This window comes from Eupeodes corollae, chromosome 2 (genome assembly GCF_945859685.1).
Source record: "Eupeodes corollae chromosome 2, idEupCoro1.1, whole genome shotgun sequence".
NCBI classification, from domain to species: domain Eukaryota; kingdom Metazoa; phylum Arthropoda; class Insecta; order Diptera; family Syrphidae; genus Eupeodes; species Eupeodes corollae.
The window spans coordinates 59,113,820-59,138,392 of record NC_079148.1 but is presented as its reverse complement, the minus strand read 5'-3'; the positions used below and the strand labels follow the sequence as shown (position 1 = coordinate 59,138,392).

The following is a 24,573-nucleotide window of genomic DNA, read 5'->3' as shown; positions in this document are numbered from 1 at the left end:
AGTATTTACACAACACACTTTTTTAGTGCACATTCAATTGGAAAAGCTTTTTCTTATTGTTGTTGGTGTTGCAGTGCAACAAAATGCTATGTTGTTTTAAGCCTTATGTATGCCTTAGCGACCAAAGTCTATTTGGTAGGGATAACGGTACATAGGGCAGAAAAAAAGCAAATGAAGTGATGGTTAGCGGTAGTCAAAAGTATTTATATACATTTTTATTGCGTCAGACCAGTCTTTAAGTTCTATTGCCTTCATAACAAACTAAATGTGCCTTAAAATTTAAAATTTTATAAATAAAATGCTGAAAACAAAGGAATTATCCATTGAAAATCGATCGGAGATCGTTACCAAGTTTAAATGTGGGATTTCGGCTTTGGAATTAAGTAAAAATTTATAAAATCTCAAGAAAAACTGTTTATAATTTAGTTAAAAAGAAGGAGACGAACAATTGCTTGGACAATTGAAAGTGAACTGGGAGGAAATCGGTGATGACTCAAAGAGAATGCAGAAAATTGATAGGAGCAATCATACAAAATCCCGTTAAGGTTGTAGTAGCATCGAATCGGCTTATTGGAAAAAAGTCAGTGATGCTACACTGCGCCGGAGATTAAAAGAAATTAACATAAACAAGTACGTTCTGCGCAAAGTGATCGATATTAAAACAACAAAGCGAAACGCCTCTCAATTACCTTGGAGTACATCCAAAAGCCTCCACAGTTTTGCTATAATGTGTTGTGGACAAATGAGGCTGCATTTCAATTCCAGGGCTCGTTTAGTATACACTTTATGCATTTACAACGTGAAAAGAGGAAAGATGCAGTTCAGCCGCTAAACAGATTTGGAGGTGGCACGGTGATGTTTTGGGCATGTTTATCTTACTACTGTTTTGGAGATTTGGTACGAATTGAAGGCACTCTTAAGCAGTCTGGGTATACAACAATCTTAAATGACCATGCCTTTGTATCCGACAATAGGCTTTTTCCAACTATCGACTGGATTTTACAACACGACAATTCTCCATGTCATAAACGATGGTTGCCTACAAGACTTTTAAGTGCAGTAAATCAAGTTGTTCTTCTAAAAATTATTGAAAATGTTTAGGCTTCGTCAAACGTCAGAGGACAATTGATAAGAACGGAAAACGCAATGACTCTATTGCTGAAATAACCGAAATTTGGTCCAAATTAACAGTTGCATTTGCGCGCAATTTGGTTGGATCAATTCCAGCCAGATAGCAGGCAGTTATTGATGCCAAAGGAGATGTAACCAATTATAAATTTTATATCTAAAAATAATTAGTTAAGCTAAACTTCAAAATTTAAGAATTATCATTAATCTGGAGCATAGTAATTAATTTAAAGTTTTGTGTAAATACTTTTGACGCAATAAAAAAGTGTGGAAATACTTTTGACTACCGCTAATCATCAGTTCATTTGCTTTTTTTTCTATCCAATGTACCGTTATCCTTACCAAATAGACTTCGCTTGCCAAGGCATATACAAGGCTTAAGAGGATATTCTGGTCTAGAAATAAAAAAAAAATCGATTTTTTTTTCATATTTTCATAGTTTAACTATTTAAGAATATATCTATACGAGGATTTTCCCAAATTCAAATTATTTTCGAAGAAATAAGTATTTTGCTGAGCAGCCATTCAAATCGATTGGGCTGCAACTATTAGAACAAAAGACATAATGGGGTACTTTAAACGCGTTTTTCTCAGAACTGTCTTTTTGAATCTGATACCCACGATTTCTCAGGTTCTGCCGAACCGATTTACTTGAAATTTTAAGAGAGTCTTTTTTAGGGACTTCTACGTCCGGAACTACGGCCATCACCAAATTTTCATTTTTACTATTTTTAACAAATCGGAGAATGTTCAAAAAAGTAGTAATTTGTTTTTTCTTTAGGCAGTCGCCATTTTGTCAAAAAAAAATGTTTGTAACTTTTCCGTAGTTCCAGACATTGCGACATTATTGCAGATTAATAATCTTTTTTAGTTTTTAATTTCAGATTTCTAGGAGAGTTAAAATCGTGGGTATGGTCACGCACCAAATTTTCGAGACGCACCACTCCATCAGCAAAAAACTAACGGAATTTAGATTTTTTGTTTACTTTTTTATTTTTTTTTTGTATGCTTCTAATGTGAATAAATAATGTATAAAAAAATTGATGGTAAAATTGTTGCTTGCTTTTTTCTACAGCACTTCAAAAACATCCTAAAATTCATGTCTCTAGACCAGAATACCCCCTTAAAAGAAAATAGCATTTTGTTGGACTGCAAAAACAACAACAACAAGAAAAAACCTTTTTCAATTGAATGTGCACTAAAAAAGTTTGTTGTGTAAATTCTTTTGACTACCTCATTACATTTTACACATCGTATCAGTGATGGACGTAAAAATGTCAGTTTGTTTTTATATTCAATGCAATTTTAGCGCAAAAAACTGCATCTCATTTATGGTTGAATTGTCTTATTTGAAAGCGATCTTAAAAAGCTTAAAATTATTACTTAATTTTTCTTGGATTTTAAATATAATGTAGAATAAGAGTTTGACAATGTCTTACGTAATTATCTGAGTCATAAATTTAACAAAACAAGTCCATTTAATTTAAGTTAAATTGTCAACTTCATTTATTTTTATTTCAAAGCTGTCAATTTTTAATTGCAAACAAAACAAGTATCTGCAATATTGTTTTTTAAGAGGCACGTGAACGTTATTTATTTTATTTGCACTTCAGTTCGATTGTCAATTTTACTAAAAATTTCAACTTAATTATTATTTCCATTCATAACTTCTACGACATACCTAATCAGATCGCATTTGTGTCAATAAATCAAATTAATAAGACAATAAAATGTATACAAGTAAGGAATTAAAATTATTGACCTAAATTTGTTGGTTCTATTTGTTTGAACTTTTATAAGATGCAGACAATTTTTAAATTAGTAAATTCTGTTTTTATGAATTTTAAAAATGTAACATTGCTTTTGTCACGGACAATATCTTTGTTTTTTGATCATAAATAAACAAACACGAATCATTTATAATTTCCAAATATAAATCCCAGACTATAACAAAAACGGAAAACACAAGACACAATCATAATTTCGTAAGTCTTAACTGAATCCAATTCATGGAAATCTTCACTGATATTAATCGATTTAATCAATTTATCGACAAATTAGTTCTTTTTTCCGCTCGCACAAAACAAAATTGCAACTTAATAATTCCTGTTCATCATGAAAATAAAATCTGATAGCAGAGATCATTGATCTTCAAGGCAGCCACATAACCATTTACTTTCTTTTTTTTTACTTTACAACTTTGACCTCAAAGACACCTTGGATATTCAAACGTCACAGAATTTCACGATAGACATTAAATAATTGACAAGACAATTAAATAACACACAATAAATAAAAGATAACTAACCTATTGCCTAATAATTCTGCGGCCGTCGTAAAATGTTTTATTAAATTATATAAACAGAGGAAAATCCCATCAATTTTAGAAGCCGATGAGACCAACTGCAGGTATGCAAGAAAATAAGCTTTTTTTTTGTAATTCACACATTTTTGGGATGGATACACACAATAAGGCACTTTTCCATTTATTTATTTCAAAGATGTATTAGATTATAATTTAAGATAGAAAAAAGAACACAAATTACACGACAAGAATTATTATTACCTTTACCACTTCGAAGACACATCTTTCCATTGAATCGAATAAAGCTCTACTGTTTTGTTGTTTTACTTTTCATAAATTATTATTGCTTTATTAGTTTAAAGTAACTCACTCCTTTTTCTAAACACATTTAACGGAAACAAATGTATAATATTGCTTAAAATGACCTAGACCTTGTTGGTTGTGTGGCAATTGTTTAATAAAGTCGCTTCTAGTTATTATGAGATCACTTGGAGCAGAAAAGCTTTCGCGCACTCAACTTCATGCAGTAGCTTTAGTGTTTTTTGTATTTATCATTATATTTTGATAAGAGTCGATATCACAAGTTGAATCATTTTAAGTGTTAGTTGTTGGATTACGTCAAGTTAATTGGTTACAATGCTTATTGCTAATTGTTTATTATTTTTTTGTTTTTATTTGACTTGTATAAAAATGCACACCGGCCGGTAGAGAAAATAAGGCGCTACTTGATTGGAGGTTGGATATATACAAAAAATATAAATCTGGTGTGCGAATCGTTTTAAATTGAAATTGTTGTGATGCAAAATCTTTATCTTTATTGTTTAATGAATACGACATAATATTTTATCCGAAGGCCGTGTTTCATTAGTTTAGAAGTCAATGATCACAAAAATACTCTACAATGAGGTACCGACGACTGCTTGAGAAGTCATCGATGCGTTTATTATATGTTAAAGAACCGGTTTTGTTCAGGATTTCAAGATTTAAACTTCGAGCAAAAATAAGTAAACGTGACCAAGCAGTCGTGTGTCGATCTTCATTTAAAAAATTTATTTAGCTTTATACTTCCGCAAAATTTATTTAAAAGAAGCAGTGGGGTAATAACATAGAAGTTATGGATTGCTCAAATTTGAACTAAAATGCCATGGGGAGAGGAGATTCAAAGTATGTATAATAAATTAATACAAATTTAACTAATAATTTTCATTTATTATTTTTACAGTCTTTGATAAGTTTTGATCTGTTTTCGACTCAAATTATAGCAAAGTTAAATTAAATTAGGTTGATCATTGCTAAGTGTTTTTAGTGGTCGTACTATTTTTGAGGCTTTGCATAGCAGACGGAAATGAATATTTAACGCGAAAACAATTTAATTTTATAAAGATAAATTTAAAATAATTTATATGTGGACTTTGCGAGTGTTAAGAGGAATAGAAATAAAAATTCTAACTTTTTTTTGTAAATATAAATAAAAACTAATTAAATTGACTTGGTCTTAATTTACTCATCTTCTTTTCCACAACTCAACATATCCTATCGGCAGTTTTGTAGTCAAATTTGGCGTTTATTACAATGACCACAAAACCAGAACATATTTTAAAATAGTTTAGTTGGATTAAGACTTCGTGAGTAAGTTTCTAATTGGAGTTGTCACTAAAAAATGTATTTTTACAAAAGTTATAGCTTTCAACTTTAAATTAATATTTGACAGTGAAAAGTCGTAACTACCATTTAAGAGAAAGTTATTATTTCAATCATCCAATTCATTCACGATAAGGTAAACTTTTTGAAACAACAGAAAGTCGTCAAAACTATACAAAAATGTATGGACATTTTTAAATCAATCATACAAAAAGTTTATTAACAAATATAAGGAAACATTATATCTTAACATTGTTGCAGCCATCAATCGGATGTTGTGTTATCGGTAAAATCCATTGTTTATTTTCAACACATTGTTTAACAGGAGTTCTAAGCGATAAAACTTCATCACAGATTAGGTTAGGTTTAACAGGGTGTTGCAACATTAGAACGAAAAGTATCTCACCCGGATTACTGTGGATCCATTGTGCTCCCCAGGAAATGGTTAGTTGGAAGGCCCCTAAACCATCCAGATTTTTGGGTGATAATCAGAATCTCCTAGTCGTAAGGTGACAAAGATAAGACGTGGCCAAGGTCTTCGAAGAAGTATTTTCTAGTACTGTTATTCTTCTTTGGGCTAGGCTTGGGCAATCGAAGAGAAAGTCGAAGGAATCGTCTTTTAATCTACTCTTCTTCGCACCTATGTACATAGATTAGAGGAGCAGATAACCATTTTGCTCAAGTGGGTACCCAATGAGCCGTTAGGATAATTGAGGCCTGTTAGTAGCAAAAGGTATTTTCTTTTTCTTTTAGGAATATTTGACAATAGATTCCTTAAACTCGTAAAAGTTTCAAGAGCCGATAATTAATTGCTTGGGATTGCAAGAAAATTTTGGTGAATGTGTCTATTTACTTGATCTAATGTCTTATAGACAATAGCAACATTATAATAAGGTTTTAACAGTTTTTGGCAACTTTGTCTGCTCTTTCATTTCTTCAATGTCACAGTAACCTGGGACTTAACGAACGGAAACCTTGTTGGCTTTGCTGAGTGAGTGAACGTAGCTCTCTTCAGCACGGTTTTTTCAATTTTGATTTTACAATAAGAATTGATGTTAATTAGTGGAAAAGTTGACAGTCAAAGATGACAATTCAACTTTTGAAGAGATCAAATTTGAGAAAATTGCTTCGGTTTGAAACCCATATCGCACGTACCTTAGAGAAACCAAATAAAAAAAAACATTCTCGCATTACCTGTAGAAGATAACATTAAATCAAGAACTCTAAGTTACCATAGAAAATGACAATTTTTCGGTGGTTGAGCTAGGGACAAAGAGATGCTTACGTGTTGGCACTGCTTTCTTGCAAAAAGTTACTGTTTGGTTTGAGTCTAAAGTCTATAATTGTATGTGCACAACGTAAGTACATCAAAATGGATGGTTTCCAGGATTTCTCTCTTCTTCTTTTTTATTTTTTTAAGTCAGAGATCAAAGTCAAAAAGCATCCATCGGTCAATGCTCTCATAGTCAGGATCAAATTTAAGAAAAGACATTCTTATAACACACTATACCTTGTATATGTTGAATTGCGTACAAAACTCAGCTCTTCTCATAAAATGACGGGGCTTCTCTTTGCTTTGAACTAATGAAACCCCGAGAGCATAAAACTGTTACATTTTTCATGTTTTTTATTAAAAGGTGGGCTTTATATGTGAAACTAGTCAAAGATCATTTAATTAGCACAAAGAAACTTTCACTCAGAACTATCCATATTTTGATTGATTTCATATAAATATGTATATTAACTTTTTTTTTAATTAATTGACCGGTAAGCGCTTGTGCGTGAATTAAATAAAAAAATGTCTGTAAAAAAAATTTGATAGACATGGGAAAAGGGCCAAATTGCACAGAGGATTAAAGGCAGATAATAAATGGGATGAAAGCTCAAGGAAAGACGGTTTCGGAAACTTCGGAGCTATTAAATTGTTCAAGAAAGCTTGTTTACAACGCAATTCACCACCTTGAGGCATTTGAAACTTCACAAAACGTTTCGAGAGCCTCACAATAAGAGAAGATTATTTAATACAAAGAACTTCGACCGCAGACCCATTCAAGACTTCAAACCAAATAAAATCTGATGTTGAGTTACTTATCGGTATTTTTGTGTTCTTGGACAATAAGGCGGCGGTTGAATGAAATTCAATTAAGGGACTACATATCACAGAAAAAACCATTCTTCTCAACAAAAATATATAAAGTGCAGAATTCAGTTTGCTAAGGAACACCTAAGAAAGCCTCTTAATTTTTTGGAAAAACGTGCTCTGGAGTGATGTATCAAAGTTCTGCAGATTCCGATCAGATGGAAAAAATATGTTTGGAGTCCACCTAACCAACAATACAACCCAAAGTACACTCTTAAAACAATTAAACACGGAGGAGGAAATGTTATGGTGTGGGGAGCTTTCTCTTGGCACGGCGTTGGCCCAATTGTCAAAATAAGCTCAAAAATGAATCAAAATATTTATAAAAACATATTGACAAATCATATGATTCCCTACGCTGATGACAATTTGCCTTTGACATGACGTTTTATGCACGATAATGATCCGAAGCATACTTCTCGGTGTGTGTTTTGAAGTGGCCGGCTCAGTCTCCCGATCTCAACCCGATTGAGAATCTGTGGAATGACATTGAACAATGAATGACATTGGAAGGTCAAAATACCAAACATTTTGAGGAATTGTGCGAAAATATTATAAATATTTGATGTCCAAGCTATAATGACAAAAGTTTACTAACGGTGGTTCTATTCTCTATTTTCTTACAGAAATAACTGAAACTAAGAAACTTATGGTTCCTAATACATTACAAAATATATGAAATTTATTTTAAGCAATTAAAACTCAATGTACATAAACCTTATATGCTTTTTTCACTTGAATTTAATAAAAGATCAAAATTAACAATTATGTGTGCTATTTATATAACCACCACTGTACATTCAAAACATTGTCCGGATTAATTTTAATGATACTTCATATGGCCCAAGTTGTGTTTTATAGGCGCCATACTATTTGGTTCATACAAATAGATTGGAGTCAGTTTAAGGAAGATTTGTGAGATTTTGCTTAAGATTTCTACCATGATACAATCGAATTACCTCGCCATCTTACGTTCAACGTATTCAACTACATATTAAATCTTCCACCGCTAACGACTTACGTATCTACAATTTAGTTTTTCTTCTCAGGATAATCAATGGGTGAATTTCATCCTCCGTCAATTTAATTTAACTGCTAGTCAGTATAGTTCGCGAAGGCCGTTGTGAATGGGTAAAATTTTCAGTAGATCAAACTACGGTGCTAAAAGTTTTTTTTCAAAATCTATTAATTAATATTTTATAATAAGAATTCAAGTACATATATAAATTATAACATCAATGACAATGTAAAATCCCCTAACTTAAGAAAATTGCAATGTAGATTAGGTGCAAGTTTTTCTATTCTTTTTTTGTTATGTTATAATTTTAACAAATATGTTTCGTTAGTATTTAACGAAAGTAAAAATGAATAAATTCTCTTTGACTTAATAAGCCCATCAAAAATGATACTATTTAGAATGAGTTCGATTGCATTTTAATATAATTTGGTACCTATCATTGAATTACAATAGGAAACAAATAACAAAAAAAAGACAGGTAAATGAAGAAATTCGTCTTCGCCCTTGATATGAAGCAAATTTAAAATGTTTCTGTAAATTATAATGCAATACCAGTGCTCTGATAACTATGAGCGATATCTGTGCAAAAGGTTTTCCGTCAATAAAGAAATAAACCGTATATTACTAATTCTGTCACTGATCAACACAAAGTGCTACAGGCAAGTCTTTATTCAATCTGTATGAAAGAGAAATACAAAATACATTAAAGCTGATATTTTTGGCGCAATTTTTGAATTAAAATTATGGGCCCTATTATGACTTGCGAGTCGCAAGAAAAATTTAATAAATGTGACTATTTGGTATTACCGTTTGCGAATCGCCTAGTTGACATTCGCCTAAAATGTCAAAAAAATAGCGAATTGAAATCTCGCTCTATTACCACTAGCGAACGTTCGCTTTTATCTGTCAGAATCGGTCGAACTGTAATTCTTCGTGACTTGAAGAAATTTACTGTTAAATTTCAAATCGGTGGTTGTTTGTTTGTTTTACTTTGTTTTGAGAATAATTTTGGAAAATAAAGTAAAATGAGTTGCACTGGAAATAGAAAAGGTAATGAATGCTTAAAATTAATGAATGCTTAACAATTGCAAAAATAATATAGAATTTTATTTGTATACCTAGCATAAAAAGAACCAACTCCAACCAATTTTCAAAGCTCGTTGAAATTATGGAGACAAACCCCGAAAATGCGAAAGGTATAGGATCTTTCGGATCTTCAAAAAAAACCAAGCCTGGTATTTTTGAAAAAAAAAAAATTGTTCTTAAAAATAGCCCATTTACTTCTTTACCTACGAATGGAATATATTCACACCTAGATATCTTGACCGCTCTAAATTCAACCACCAGCTTTTCAAAAGATCCTTTAATTCAATATGATTCCACACAAAAGAGTCATGTGTTGAACCTGGATATCTGGAATCAATAAATCTTATAATTCCAATATTGTCACAGGCCTTGAAATGAAAAAAGTTTGAGTGAAATAATAAGAATCAATCTCTATGTATCTAACTAACCACCACTAACATTCAAACTATAAAATCCTTTTCTGTTTAAAAATTGATGTTGTAGCTGAACAGGAGCGATTATTCCAATGTGAGTCCCATCTACACAGCCCACTATTCCGGGTAATCTGACCCTTTTAAAAAAAGTAATAAGTAAAAAAGTAATAAGTAACTTCACTTAGAACTACTGAAACTTTTATATATGGTGGAATTGCAGAACTTTGAGTAGTTTTAAAACCTGGTGTAATGATGTTTAAAATATAACCAAATGCATGCTTATTAACGCGAAAATATGACACAAACCTATAAAAAGAACAATTGAATTAAACTGAAATAGAATTCACGATTTTATCCTTACAAATTATCTGGAAGTTGAAGTGGGTTGGAGTTGTCCCTTAAACTTCTTCGTAATCTACACACCAATACTTTCTCCGCTCTTTCGTCTTCATCTTCAAAAAAATAAATCAACACTGCTTATCATATTTTGTTTTATTTATTTTACTTTTTTCCAAATTGTAAACAATATATCATCAACAATAATTTTCAGTCTTTGACGTTTCACCGAGTCATGACGTTACATATTTCACTTCTTAAAGTTGGTAATATTGTTTTCAAAAGCGAACGTCGAAGTTCGCCTTTCATAATACCACGACTTAGGCAATTCGCCAAATCGTTCGACTTGAGTCGAACGTTCGACTCGCGAGTCATAATAGGGCCCTATAATAACTTATTATTTATAAATCTTATTTTTATTAACTTATTACGTAAGTTAAAATCAAGATCTAACAAAATTGACGAAACTCAAGGCTGAGAAATTGCAATGCTTTAATATCTTGGGCTTAGGACTAACTAACAAAACCTGTACAATCTGAAGTTTTAATCACAAGGACTTCCTCTTACGAGTTAATGACAAAACCAAAGTTTGTATGAAATACAGTGAAATTTCGATAACTTGAACTTTGATAACTCGAAGTTTTCATAACTCGTACCAAATTGTGTGGCAGTAGCGTTTAGAGTCTATATTTCATACATATTTACTTTAATAACTCGAACTTGTATAACTCGAATTTCTCTATAACTCGAACAAAAAAATGACACCTACACTGCGTAAGTCGAATTTTATGGGGAAATTACCATTTAGTATATTCATTATACATGCGTTGCTACTGGAGTGATGATTGGAAGATACTAGTAGGTAAGGAAATGTTTTTTTTTTCATTTGTTGCGCAATCCAATTAAGTTGCAATATTATTTTTTAGTTGCTCCTTTTTTTGAAATTAAAATTCAAGCATGGGATCTAAACGAGTTCTGAAAACATTAACAATTAAAGAGAAATTTCAGCTTATCAAAGAAATAGAAAGTGGTTCCAGAAAAAAAGACCTTGCTGTGAAATATGGAGTTCCTCCGAATACGGTATCCACAATTCTAAAATATAAGCAACGGATTATAATAGCAATCGAATCTGGGGAATAATCTGGAATAGGCAGAAGATTTAAGAAGCCAGTTTTTGAAAATGTGGATAAGGCAGTCATCGACTGGTTTACAGCAGCTAGGCATCAGAACTTGCCCGTATCTGGAGGAATAATAAAAGGCTCTCGAATTTGCAAGACGATTAGGCAAACCGGATCTTAAGGCAAGCACTGGCTGGCCTGATAATTGGAAGCGAAGGTACAGATTAAAAACGTCGCATTTATCAGTTTGTCAACGTAAACTTTCATTATTTTAGATATGGAGTGTGCCATAAAAAAGCTTGTTGTGAAAGCAATGACGTACCTGATGAGTATTGCGACAAATGGAAGAATGACGTTTTGCAACTACTTTTAGAAAAGTATGATGAATGCGATATTTTTAATGCTGATGAAACGGGATTGTTTTTCAAATGCTTACCCGACAATACTTTAACATTTAAAAATGTCACGGGGGCAAACACAGCAAACAGCGGATTACTTAGTTGGTGGCTTCAAACATGGATGGATCTGAAAAACTCAAAATCCTTTTAATAGGTAAAAGTAACAAGCCTCGTTGTATTTGCGGTGTTAAATGGTTACCTGTTGATTACAAGGCAAACTCCAAGGCGAGGATGACTGGACAACTTTTTAAAGAATGGGTTGTTAAGTTAGATAAGCAATTTTCAGAAAAAGGTAGAAAAGTTTTACTCTTTATTGATAACTATCGGGTGCATCCCAAAGACCTTCAAAAACAATTTAAGTCAATTGAACTAGCATTTTTTCCGTCAAATATGACCTCAAAACTGCAACCACTTGACCAGGGAGTGATTCAAAATTTAAAATGGCATTATCGCCGCAGGATACAGGAAAAAACACGATATCACATTACTTGAGTGCATCAATACAGTTGGAAAAACTTGGGACATTGACGTCAATGGCCGACTATTGCTAATTACTTCAAAAAAGCTGGTTTTGGCCAATTTTCCACATGGTACGAAGAGAATGACATTCCTCTTGTTTTTCTCAATAATATTGATGAAGATCGAGCTTTGATGGAAGCTGACTATGATGAATGGATAAGGCAGAGTGATATAGCAACGAGCATAACTCTAGATGACTATATGGAGGTAGATAACGATATTTGTACGTCAGCCTTTCCTTCAGACGAGGATATTGTTGAGCAGTGTAGCTTTGAATCGTTGAACACAACTTCAATCAATATTGAAAGTGATGACGAGACTTCGGTTGAAGAGGAACTTATTCAGCAGCCTTCAAAGCGTGTTGTGGCAGATGCATTGGATAAGTTAAATTTGTATTTGCAAACGTCTGAAGACACAACAGACGAAGTTTATGAAGCTTTCAAAAAAAAATAAATAAAATAAAAAAAAATACTTGCAGACACAAATTACTAAATACATGAAATACATTTTTGGTTGGTGTTACTTATGTGTCTAGTGTATTAATGTATGTATGTTTAACTTATTTGAGAAAATAAAGCACATAATGATGTGCATATGAATTTGCGATATGCTATTGTTTCATTTTTAAATGTTTTTTTATTTTGATGATACATTTTCATAACTCGAAGTCTTGATAAGTCGAACTTTTTTCGTGGATAGTAGTAGTTGGAGTTATCCAATTTCGACTGTACTTCTACAAATCAGATTTATCATAAAACGCACTAAAAATACTCTTTAACTTATTTAACTGTTGTTGTTAACTAGCAACTTATTAACTAGCAACATGAATTTACATACATACAGCTATGGAGAACTAATTAGAAACAATACTTGCTTCTCATTTCCACATTCACTTTATCATGTGTGACTAGAATAGCGGCATGCAAGCGTTATTAGATAATTGTTTGAAAAAGCATCATTTGTGCATAGTACACAATAAAATCAAGGTATTTATTATTATTATTATTTATTAACAAGATAATTATAAAATAATTACAATGGTAATATTGTTTAGTGAGCACAAGCTGCAGGGACTAACGGCTCTAATGTTTAGATACAATTTATATAGAAATATTTGATGCTTTTATAAATTCATTAATTATTAATATATTTTCTATGGATGGAGCCTTTAAAATTGATATAATAGATTTATTTTTAAGAATATCGTTTATGATGGAACTAGGTAGTGAACATTGTCCTAAGCCCAAAATGTGTTTTATATCGATGACTGCGTTGCATGTAGTGCAAATCGGAGGGTTTTCTTTACGGAGCAGATGTTGGTGGGTGGAGGATGTGTGACCTAAACGAAGTCTTATGAAATTTGTGTTCTCGATTTTTGTTGTAGATGTTGGGTAATTTGGCTTGTCTCGTTTTGGGTTAATGGTGACGTAGTGGTGAATATATGTTTTCCATTCCTCTTGATTCATTTTTGCATTGCCAATTTGAATAGCGTTAGCTAGGTCTTTTTTAGTGAATGTTTCAAAGAGGTAGAGTGGTGTTTTGTGAGCCGCAGTAGCAGCTTCGTCGGCATATTCGTTCCCTTGAATTCCTGTGTGACCAGGGGTCCACATTATTTTAAGTTTTTTGGTGAAAGAATGAGAATGTCTCTAATTTTGTTTATAACGGAAACATTGTATTTATCATTACGGATAGCGTTTATAACAGATATACTATCGGTTGTTATAATGTATTTACCCTTTCTTTTTAGAGAAGTTTTGGCCGCTTCCAATATAGCATGAGCCTCTGCCGTGAAAATAGAAGCTTGTTCGCATAGTAGACCCGTGCTAATGAGCAATCCATTCTCTTCGACAACCGCGAATGACACGCTTTCGCTTATTTTTGACCCGTCGGTGAAAATAAAAGACCATCCTTTTGATTTCAGTTCGTTAGAGATGTCATTGTAGATAGCACGGTAGTATCTGTTGTCAGTAATGCCTTTTCGATTGAAGTTAAGGTCTAGAATAAAAGAAGACTCTTTGATTGTAAAAGGTGGATGCAAGGACTTATATTTGGAGTAATGTCTCAATGGAAGGTTCAAATCAGTTGCAACTTCAACAACTGTTTCTATTGCGGATGCTATTCTTTTAGGAATATGCCGGCGAATTGCTGACTTAAAACAGTTTTCAGCTATAGATCCGGATGAGAACGAAAGTTTGGCAAAGCAGTTTCCTCTTGTTTTTATAATTTGTTCTTCGATTTTTAATTGGGGTGGTGGGAAAAGCGTTGATACTCCTTCTCGCTGCATGATGATACATCGGTTTGATGATTTTTAGTGCGGACTTAGGACAACTTCCGTATATACAAAGACCATAATCAATTTTACTAAGTAAAAGGGCTCGGACAACGTTACATAATGTGTTAATATGTGCACTACTTTTCTTACATGCTAAATAACTTATAATGTTTCCTCTGTCAGCCAGGCTCTTTTTAAGATTAATTATGTGATCATTCCATTTATATTTTTTATTAAAAGTAAGACCTAGAATGTTTAGTTTATCAACCGAGTTAATTGTAATATTATCTATATTTAGTGTTAGTGTTTGAGAACAAGTTAGTTTTCGGCAAATATGCAATATTTTACATTTTTCTAGTGAGAGTTTAGCACCAGATGTATTCGACCAAACAAGAATTTCATTTATCAGGTTAGTGAACATTTCTTTAGTTTTGACTAAATCGTTGCATTTACTCAAGACATAGAGGTCATCTGCATAGATGCAATGGTCTAGAAGTTTATGTCTATCTACAATTATTGATAATTCTTGAAAGGCAATAAGAAACAGGACCACTGATAGCGGGGAGCCTTGAGGAATGCCGTTGTGAAGCTTATATGTTGAAGAGTAGGAGTTGTTAGTTTTTACACAGAATCTTCGGCTAGTTAAAAATGATTTTACGTATTGTATTATTTTAGGACCTACCCTCCAAGAGTGTAGCTTGTTCAGAACAAGATGTATCCCAATTTTATCAAACGCTTTCTCAAAGTCAATTGACAGGATTGAAACATGATTCCGGGATGATAGAGCATTTGTTGTGTAGTTATCAATATGTAAAAGTGCATCGATGCAACCCTTTTCTGGTTTGAAACCAACTTGATTGGGGCTAATTAGATTTTTTCTTTGTGTAAACCATTGAAGACGCCTCGCGATTATTTTTTCCATGATTTTAGAAATACATGGGATAAGAGAAATTGGGCGGTAGCCGCTAATGGTGGATATGTCTTTTTTAGGTTTTTGAATCGGAATAACACAAGCAATTTTCCAACTCAGAGGTATAACTCCAGTTGAAAAAATATTGTTATATAAGTTCAGTAGCCTACATTTTATTTCAAGGGAAGGTTTTTTAGCATCGGGTAAGATACCCTATCCCGACTTGGGGTTTTACCTTTGAGTTTAGTAAGGCAGCTTTCAAGTTCTTTGAGTTCAATAGGGTTTTCGATATATAGAGCCGAGGTGTCAGTTGTGTGTATTTGCATGTTTTTATTGATGCAAACGTTTTTTTCTATACAATAACTGACCGGAAAATTAATATCACTCGAGTCTTCAGACCAAATATTAGCAAAGTAATTACAAATTTTAGAAGGATTAGAGATGGGGCCTTGAGGTGACACTATACATCTTATTATTTTCGAAGGAAAATTTCCCGTTAAACATCGGATGTTGCTCCATATTTTTGCGGTGGTTGAGTTTCTATTTATTGATAAAGTAATTTCATTTAAATTTTTGGCTTTGCTGATTTTAACTTGACGTCGAAAGGCGGCATTTGCTTTTTTATAACTAATTAAATTTAATTGATTATGGTTTTTTTTTAAACTTTTTCCAAGCATTTACTTTAACTAATCTAAGGTTAGCTATTTCCGGAGTCCACCACGGTACAACTCTTTTATTTATTTTAGGATTAGATTGTGGTATTGATAAGTTAGCAGAATATCGAATTGCTTTAACCAGTAAGGCGGCTTCTTTAAGTCTGAATATACGGGTTTATTTGCCATGTATTTATTTATGTTAAAGCCAAAACTAGGCCAGTTTGCTCGATCTGTTATAAATTTGGGGGAGTTAATAACTTGTGTATTGAATATTCCTAAATCAAAAGTTGTAATTAGTGGAAAGTGGTCACTATTGTGAAGGTCGTCTAAAGTGTGGGAAGTTGCTATTGGTAGTAAAGAGCCAGAGCAGCAGCTAATTTCGATATGTGTCAAAGTGTTGTGGGTTGATAAATGCGTGGGCGAACCATCATTTAAAACTGAGAGGTTGGAGCTTAGAATGAAATCTTCTATAATAGAGCCTCTAGCGTTAGTTTTGGGCGATCCCCATAGTACACTCCAAGCTTTTACATCTCCTGTTAGTAAAACAGGGGTGTTTATATGACACAGAATATCTATTAGGTCATTTTTGTTAAAATTTTGATGAGGTAAAATGTAAATAGAAACAATCGTTAATTTAATGCCAGATTGTATTTCTATAGCAAGGACTAGTAAGTTAGAGTTAATTGCTATCTGTTTGTGGGGAATGTTATTTTTTATTAAAACAGCAATACCCTGTTTATTCGTAAAGTTTGTTGGAAAATTATGAAAGTATCCTATATACGATTTTGGGACAACATGAGTAGATTGAAAAGAGCAGTGCGTTTCTTGCAAGGAAATAAAACAAGGTGAATGTTCCTTTATAAGAAGATTAAGCTCATCGTATTTGAGTAACCTTTCATGTTCCATTGAAGAACTTTCAGTAAATTTTGGATTTGAAGTGTGCGGTTTACTTTTATTTTCGGTTGTGATGTTATAGAGGAAGATGATTGTGTGTTGGTGTTAATAATTCGATCCCGCTGTCCGGTAGTCAAGGCGCTTGGGCCATTCCTATGGTAGTGTGTAAACTGGTCAACTAATTAGAAACAGTTAAATTAGATTTGATTTGGGTGAAATAAAAATAATCTTTTTATTGTGCATTGGTAAGTAGAAAATTCTGAATTGTCTGCAAACATTTTTAAAGAATAATTTTTAAATTTTGGAGGTTATTACAATGGGAAAATTAAAGAGTTGTGATCCTCCTACAATGAATGCGATTCTTGAGCTTTGGAAGCTTAAAATGATCTATAGAGCAATTGCATCTCAAATGAACTGTTCTGTAAAGAAAGTTTTCAATTCAATTAAGCATAAAAAACGGGCAGGTAAGACTGGCTGCCAAATAGATCGAGCGATTAGTAGGCTGGCCTAAAAAGACCCAAAAATAAGCTCCACAGAGATACAACGCCAACTTTAGGTTGCATTCGATGCCCCGATAGGGCGACGCACAATCAGAACAATATTGGTGGAAGTTGGGTTGCATGGTCGTGTTTTAGAGTTCGCAAGATCACACGCCAACTGGACAACCAACGAATGGAAGTACATAGTGTGGAGTGACGAAACTAAAATAAATAGGATGGGCCAAGATGGTGCACGTTATGTCCGAAGGCCAAAAGGAACAGCGTTCCACCCTAAATACGTTTTGACAGTTATTAAGCATGGAGGCGGCTTGCTTAACGTTTGGGGTTGTTTCTCGTGGTGTGGAGTTGGCCTAATCCATCGAATCGATGGAACGCTGACAGCCGTTAAATACATTGACATTCTTAAGGAACGATTAGTGGATTGGGCCGATGAAAACATGCCAGTGATATGGAAGTTCCAGCAAGACAACGACCCCAAGCACACTGCTGGAATTACGAAACAGTTCTTTAGGGATACAAGTTCTGGAATGGGCATCATCAAGTGCAGACCTAAACCCGATAGAGCATCTTTGTGCCGAAGTTAAAAAGCTGTTGCTCTAAAAAATAACTGCAACAGTGATATTCTTTCAAAGGTATTAAAGATAATAATAAGGGGCCTGGATGGCTATACCCGTAGAGCAGTGCAGGCGACTTATTTCATCAATGGAACGAAGATGTCGGGAAGTTTTGAAGCAAAAAGGTTTCGCAACAAGGTATTAAAGATAAATATAAGGTAAATGATATTATAAAGTAACAAATTTTATAATAAAATATGATTTTTTTCTTTGTTTCTTATTAGTTGTCCACCAATAAACGCGGTGTTTTTCGGAGAAACTACCATATGAAATAAATGTTCTTTTTGGGAAACATTGTTTTAAGTTTAAAAAATATATTTTGAAAAAAAAAAATACAGATACTGCTGTAAAAGTGAATCAATTTGTGTTTCTAATTAGTTGTCCACAGCTGTATATATCGAGATATGTACATTCAGAGCATACAAATGTTATTGAGGATAAGGTGCACATGAATGACAGTAGTTAACATTTTCAGATCTAGTCCCATTCTTAAAGATAAAGCTTAACACTTCTTTTAAAGATGATGAGGAAAAATGTATTTCTCATCCATAAAGCTTCTGCATGAATAAATATGTTGAAATACATTAATGAGTTTCTGAGTCATGGAATTATTCATAAGAATGCCTATACTATTTTTTGAGATAACATTTTTTTTTTTAATTCGAAACAGTCGGGGATTTTGAATGATTTTGTTAATCAATACCTTTGGCAAAGGTACCATATTAAAAACACTTATGAATTGGTATAAATATAATGATTACGCTAATTAGTAATTCATATTTAGCACGACATAATCTTAAATATGAATCGATTTTGATTCATTGAACTTAACTTAGGCCTTGGCTTCTGAAAATTTTGTGTCAAAACATTCTATTCTAACTTTCGATACACATATAGTTTTTTGTAGCCTTCGGAGAACAATGTAGGTAGGTATGTACCTATACTGAAATACATAAATACGTCTTCGCATTACAAACAAATCCTTTGGCATACAGGATGGATTTCAAACTTAAAATTACAATTTTACATTAACATACTTCTTTTGGTCAAATTAACAATAACTAAATTTACTTTATCGTTTAACTATATGTATACTTGTTATAGGTGCCTAAACTGCAAATGTATCTATGTAGGTATACACAAAAGGGTACGTACAAGTTCGAAAAGATTTCCGTGCTTATACTTCCAAACTCCAAAAAATTACACGGGTAAGTATAGTTTTTTTTTTAAAGAAATAATAACAAACAAAAACGAAAGAATCCATTTTCAATAATGCAGGTACAATATGCAGTAAAGTTGAGGTCAAAAAATTAAATCGCAAGGAGTAGGTACGAAACGAAAACCTAACTACGTAGTCATGCAGGTATGTACATGAGTAGACATCTTCTACTAAAGATGAAGACATGATTTCACCATTTCTCTCTTGCACAAACGCTGCACAGAATATGATGCATGTTCAACAACAACAAACAACAGAAAAAAATACTTAGCAGGAAGGTATTTAGTATTCCTCAAACCTGACCTACTTGGAACTAAATGACAGGATGCATATCGTACAGTTGAATGACATTTAACCAACTCATCCTTGGTTCTACAGAAAGTTAGGCTATGTCCGACATGTTCAATCAACTGAAACTCCAGAAATGTATACATTTTGCTTTCTTTTAAAACCTAGGAAGCCTAAAGAATTTCATCAGTCTAGTCACACTCCAATGCACGACAAAACGAGATATGTACACATCCAACTTCTTAGGTACAAATGAGAAAAAGAAAAAAAACAGCTCTTCTTAGATCATTATGACGGCGACGCGTCCACGGCCGCTATAACTGCCACCACCGTCACAAGCTCCAAGAAGATTTGTGTGAATAATTTAGAAAACTTTTTCACGCCGCATCGCGCGTACTTTTTTACACTATGAACGTTCGGTAGAATATAAAAAAATAAGCAACAAATATAAGAAATAGATGAAAAGTATAAATAAAACCAAAATAAAGCCTTACGTGAACACCGACAACGACACCTCTGCCGCCCCCTGTGTCTGTGCAATGGAACTGCTAGAAGTTAAGAGTAGCCCCCGCAACAAGACAATTATTGACAACACAGCAGCAGCAAGTAGCAAAAGCAGCACCAGCAAAAAACCAAAACGACGAAAACCAAAAGAAAAAAGAATCCCGAAGACAAAAAAGGGGTTCCTCCAATTTTGTTTTTTTTTTTTTGCTTTAATTCAATACTTAATTTCTTTATTCTTGTGAGCAATACAATTCTCCAAGACGAAAGATCAATGCTCAATCAAACTATTAGCCTAATTTTGTATTTGTTCTTTTTTTTGTTGCTTCTTTACATCACTGCACCACTGAATCATGAGTGAAAATTTTTCATTTGACATTTTCCATCGAAAGGTTTTCCCCATTCAATAACTTTTTTATATTTAACATTTGTATTATGCGTAAGGTTTTTCTTTTTTTCAATCTAATTACATCACACACAACTTACCTTGATAATAAATAAACAAATCTTTGTGTTGTTTTCTGTCTAAGCCGAATAAGTTGCAAATTTAAACAAAAAAAAGAAGTTTAATGTGAAAACTTTGTTAAACGGTGCAACAGAGCACCCGAATTCGTACGTAATTTTGTTTGCGACTGTGTTTAGAAATGAAAAATTAAAATGTCGAATGAAAATGAAGTTTGCTTTGAGTTGCGGCCATTTTGGAAAAAAAATAATTAATGCGTCGAATTGTTCCGAATTTATATGGCGGCGTGCTTTGTTTTTTATTTTTTTTTTCATTTTTTTTTTCAAGCGGGAATGTTATCGATAAATTTAGAGATGAGTTGCGGTATTTGGTCGCATGGTCAATGAAAGATGGCCAATGGAATTTAAGGTGTGCTTGCATGTGCGCACATATAGTGTTAGTACAGCTTAAAAGAAAGAAATAGGAAAATATATGAAATCAGATTTGATCCAATGAAATTTTCCGAAAGAACTATAGGTTTTGTACTGTTCAAACTGGGTCTAAATGGATATGTTGGAGATTGATTTAGAAATGAGAACTTCAATAAGTTCTTCTTTATAATTTAATTTTCTATTTTGAAAATAAACAATACAGAACATAAATAATTGAAAATTATAGCAAATTTAACATAATTTTTGTTGTTTATTATGTGTTAACATGTGTTTCTTTACAGATTTTAAAAATAGAACGCCCAAATCCATCAGAAAAGATCACAAGCTTGTGAAAATTTGATCAAAATTTTAAGTTACCAACGAAGCATTATTTAATATACTGAATTTTTTAAGTTTTTTTTTTCGATAAACGTCAATTTACTCTTTGACAGCAATATGTGTTTAAGTAATGGGTTTAACACCTTATTTTATGGTTCCGTTAAATCACTTTGGAGACCACTATACAAAAATCGAAGTATAATGTAAATGCCACCTTATATCTTTTCTTTTTATCTGAATAATAATATGCGCGCACTCAAGGGGACATAGACGAAAAATATATTATCTAGCGTCCCGACTTAATGGGTTTGCTACAAGCAAAATTGAGAGGATTTTGTCTATAAGGATAAGCATGTGTTAGTTGTCCCCTGCATTTTTCATGGGACTATTAGGGGAAAGAAACTATGAGGTGAACTCAGCCGTTCAAAAAAGAGATCCATTAAATTCAAAAATTGAAAAATGAATGCAGTGAAAACTATGCTGTAAATACTATTTGATTGCTTTTGGCATACAAATTCTATGATTTTTATGAAAATTTTCGCTAAAAACAGACAGACCGTGCAGAAAGTATAGGCGCACTCTCGAACTGCAATACGAACGTGGCACAGTTTGAGTTAAGCCCAGTTTTGACAGATTAACAGCGAGGTGAGTATTTTGACAATTCTTCGAAAATGTAAACAAAAAATTCATTTCCAGTAATACAAATGCAAATAAAGGTAAAACAATTTAAATAAAAAGTATCTGCACTTGATTTTATCCTCAGATAATGAAGAAACCAACAAAAATGTTGCAAAAGGAAAAGTGGAATCTCCCTAGAAGGAAGCCAGCAACGTCGACATATTTATTCTGGAGCGAAGAGGTACAAATTGAAGGTAAATGTATTCGTCACGTTAAATTCAAATTATATGGATATCGTTTTGTTTTTTTTAGTTATAATTACATTTTCCAACAAAATTTTGTTCTTCTTATGTTCTCATTTTTAACCCGACTCGACTGTAGGAATGTGAAGGGCCGATTATTTTTTTAATTTTTGACAGGTCACAAAAATTCCATAAGTTTCATTTTAGCCCAATCCCCCATTTACCTTTTTTTCACCACTCACATGCATTCACCGATAGCGAATTTGAGAGAGTTCACCTCGAATGGAATTTGAAGGTGTTTCAGGCGGACGAGTACAGCTCGGGACTCTAGATATTTCCTCTATGCGTGTGGATATGACAAAAAATTGTTTTCAAAAAAACTTTAATAAAGATATAAATCCTCGGTAGCCATGTTGGTTTGCCTACAACCTAAATCGGAAATCAGACTCATAAACTCATTTAAATATGCGTAAATATATGAGTTATTTTGATACTTCGTACGTAACAGTTTGTTTTTTAATTTTCTCCATTTTCTTAGAAACGCTTGTTAAGCTGGCCAAAAACACTCTAGTAAAGATATAAATCCTTCGTACGTATCACCCTCCAAAATCCATTTGTTTACATTGTTGTATTTGTAATGTGGACGAATTCAACGAGAAAAATTGACGTGTTTTCACGCATACATAGACACACTTACTGAGGTTTTTGGGGAAATTTAATAAATTAGAGGAGAAATTACACGCATACTATGAAAAAGTTTATGAGGCTGATTTCCGGTTTAGCTTGTAGGCAAACCAAGATGTCTACCGGGGATTTATATCTTTATATAGAGTGTTTTTGAAGCTGGCCATTAACGACATATGGTCAAAGAATCAAATGGACCCGATTTTATAAAAAAACGACCGTGGCGGGGAAACTGAGGAAGCTCGGTTTGGCTCTGTCGATTAGTTTGAAATTTCATCAAGTCAAAAAATAACGATTCCGAGCCAACGAGCTAAGGGTTGTGTGTGGGGATTTAATAAGCCAAATCGTTTTATCTGATAACGTAATTTCAGCTTACCGTCTAACAACTATTTTACTACCTCAGTCTATCGCATATCATAATTGAAGGAAACGATTTCTTAATGTCTCTTTCCCTCTTATAATTGTCTCTATTGTCAGCTATATTACTATCATCGCAAGATTATACGGTGTCGGAATCTAGTGCTTAGCTCGTGAAAATTTTTTACCCTACCTGTTATATTCAGAACTTCTAACGCCACATTTTGGCTATAGTCAAGGTAGAAAATAATATGCATATTTTATATATCAAGGTGCCAGTTGCCAGCTTAAAAACAGAAAATAATAATAAATGCGGTTACCATTTTATATCGTTTTCCTAACAAAAATTTTGTAATATGAGGATTTTTTAAAACAAATAGATGACAATGTAAATTAACCAAAACAAATTGGCTCGACTTGACCCGATTAAAATAGTATCTAGATGGTGTGTGGCCGCTTTAATCTAAGCGCAAATGTAAATGACAACCGATTATAATAAAAAGTTCAAAGTTTGTTATTACACAATAATTACACTAGATGCTTACGTACCAAAAACACTCTATGTGAAGATTCCATTCCCTGTTAGCCATCTTGTTTTGCCTACAAGCTAATTTAACAGCTGATTCTATGAGTGCATGTATAAGAACACACCAAAAGTATACCTCTTTTACTCATGTTTTTGACATAATCCATCTTAGAATTCACGCAGAAACCAGATGGAGGAATCTAGTTTGACAGATATCTTTATTAATTTTGCGTTGTCGGTTTGTTTTGCTTTGCATGTCCCCATTTTTCTTTTGAAATGTATTTTATGTTTTTCTGACCTAATCGTGAACGACATCGATTTATAAAAAATAATAATGGATTTGTTTCTTGCTTACATAACGAATTCTATTGACCTACTTGTTACAGACTGCTACTGGCCAACTTCACGTTGATATCAACTATTTCATAACGCTACTAGACCTTAGCTATGTTCTTCTTATTAGCTATTGTTGTCATGTCAACGAAATGGTGAACGTATCACTGTCGTCATGTTCATCTGTCAATAAACTGCCAATATCAAAAATAAAAAAAATTGTTTTTATTTTTATAACCTTTAATCGCAAATTAAATAATATTTTAATTGCCTGAAAATTTAATAAAAATTGATAGGATAAACATGTATGCTTTTAAAACATATCTTGAATCAAATATTAATTTTTTTTCAACAGAAGAATGAATTGTAAGAATTGTTGTGTAATGAAAATTTCAAGTTCATTATTTTTCTCCAATCCACAACAAAAATCACTTGTTTGTGAACAAATCCATAGACAAACCATATAAAGACCGGAATCTTTCGTACGTTTTACCCTCCAACACCCATTTGTTTACATTGTTGTATTTGTAATTTGTCATGACGTCCATTTTGAAATTTGAAATGCAACAACAATTCGATGCGGTGTATTTACTTGTTTTGACAGATTTTTTTTTTTTATTAAAATAGCTGTGGTGAGAATTTGAC

The 24,573-nt window shown here is 32.8% G+C and overlaps 2 protein-coding genes across 6 annotated transcripts in view; both read right to left on the bottom strand.

Moving 5' to 3' along the window:
* LOC129946409 (serine/threonine-protein phosphatase 4 catalytic subunit) overlaps positions 1–20,582 on the bottom strand; it is a 53,189-nt gene extending 32,607 nt beyond the window's left edge. The window contains exon 1 of one of the 2 annotated variants that reach the window (XM_056056589.1): positions 20,443–20,582. The gene's annotated coding sequence lies outside the window, so the exon portion shown is untranslated. The remainder of the gene's footprint in view (positions 1–20,442) is intronic. The other variant, XM_056056590.1, reaches the window with a different exon arrangement.
* Positions 1–20,582, bottom strand: part of LOC129946394 (trafficking kinesin-binding protein milt) — a 49,299-nt gene extending 28,717 nt beyond the window's left edge. The window contains exon 1 of one of the 4 annotated variants that reach the window (XM_056056557.1): positions 20,443–20,582. Coding sequence is in view for 1 of the 4 variants with exons in the window: in XM_056056556.1 (XP_055912531.1) it covers positions 3,695–3,716 (22 nt within the window). In the remaining 3 variants the exon portion in view is untranslated. Of the gene's footprint in view, positions 1–3,436; positions 3,526–3,694; positions 3,874–20,442 lie in introns of those variants that run through there. The other 3 variants (XM_056056565.1, XM_056056556.1, XM_056056564.1) reach the window with 3 other exon arrangements.
* Positions 20,583–24,573: the final 3,991 nt, after the last annotated feature.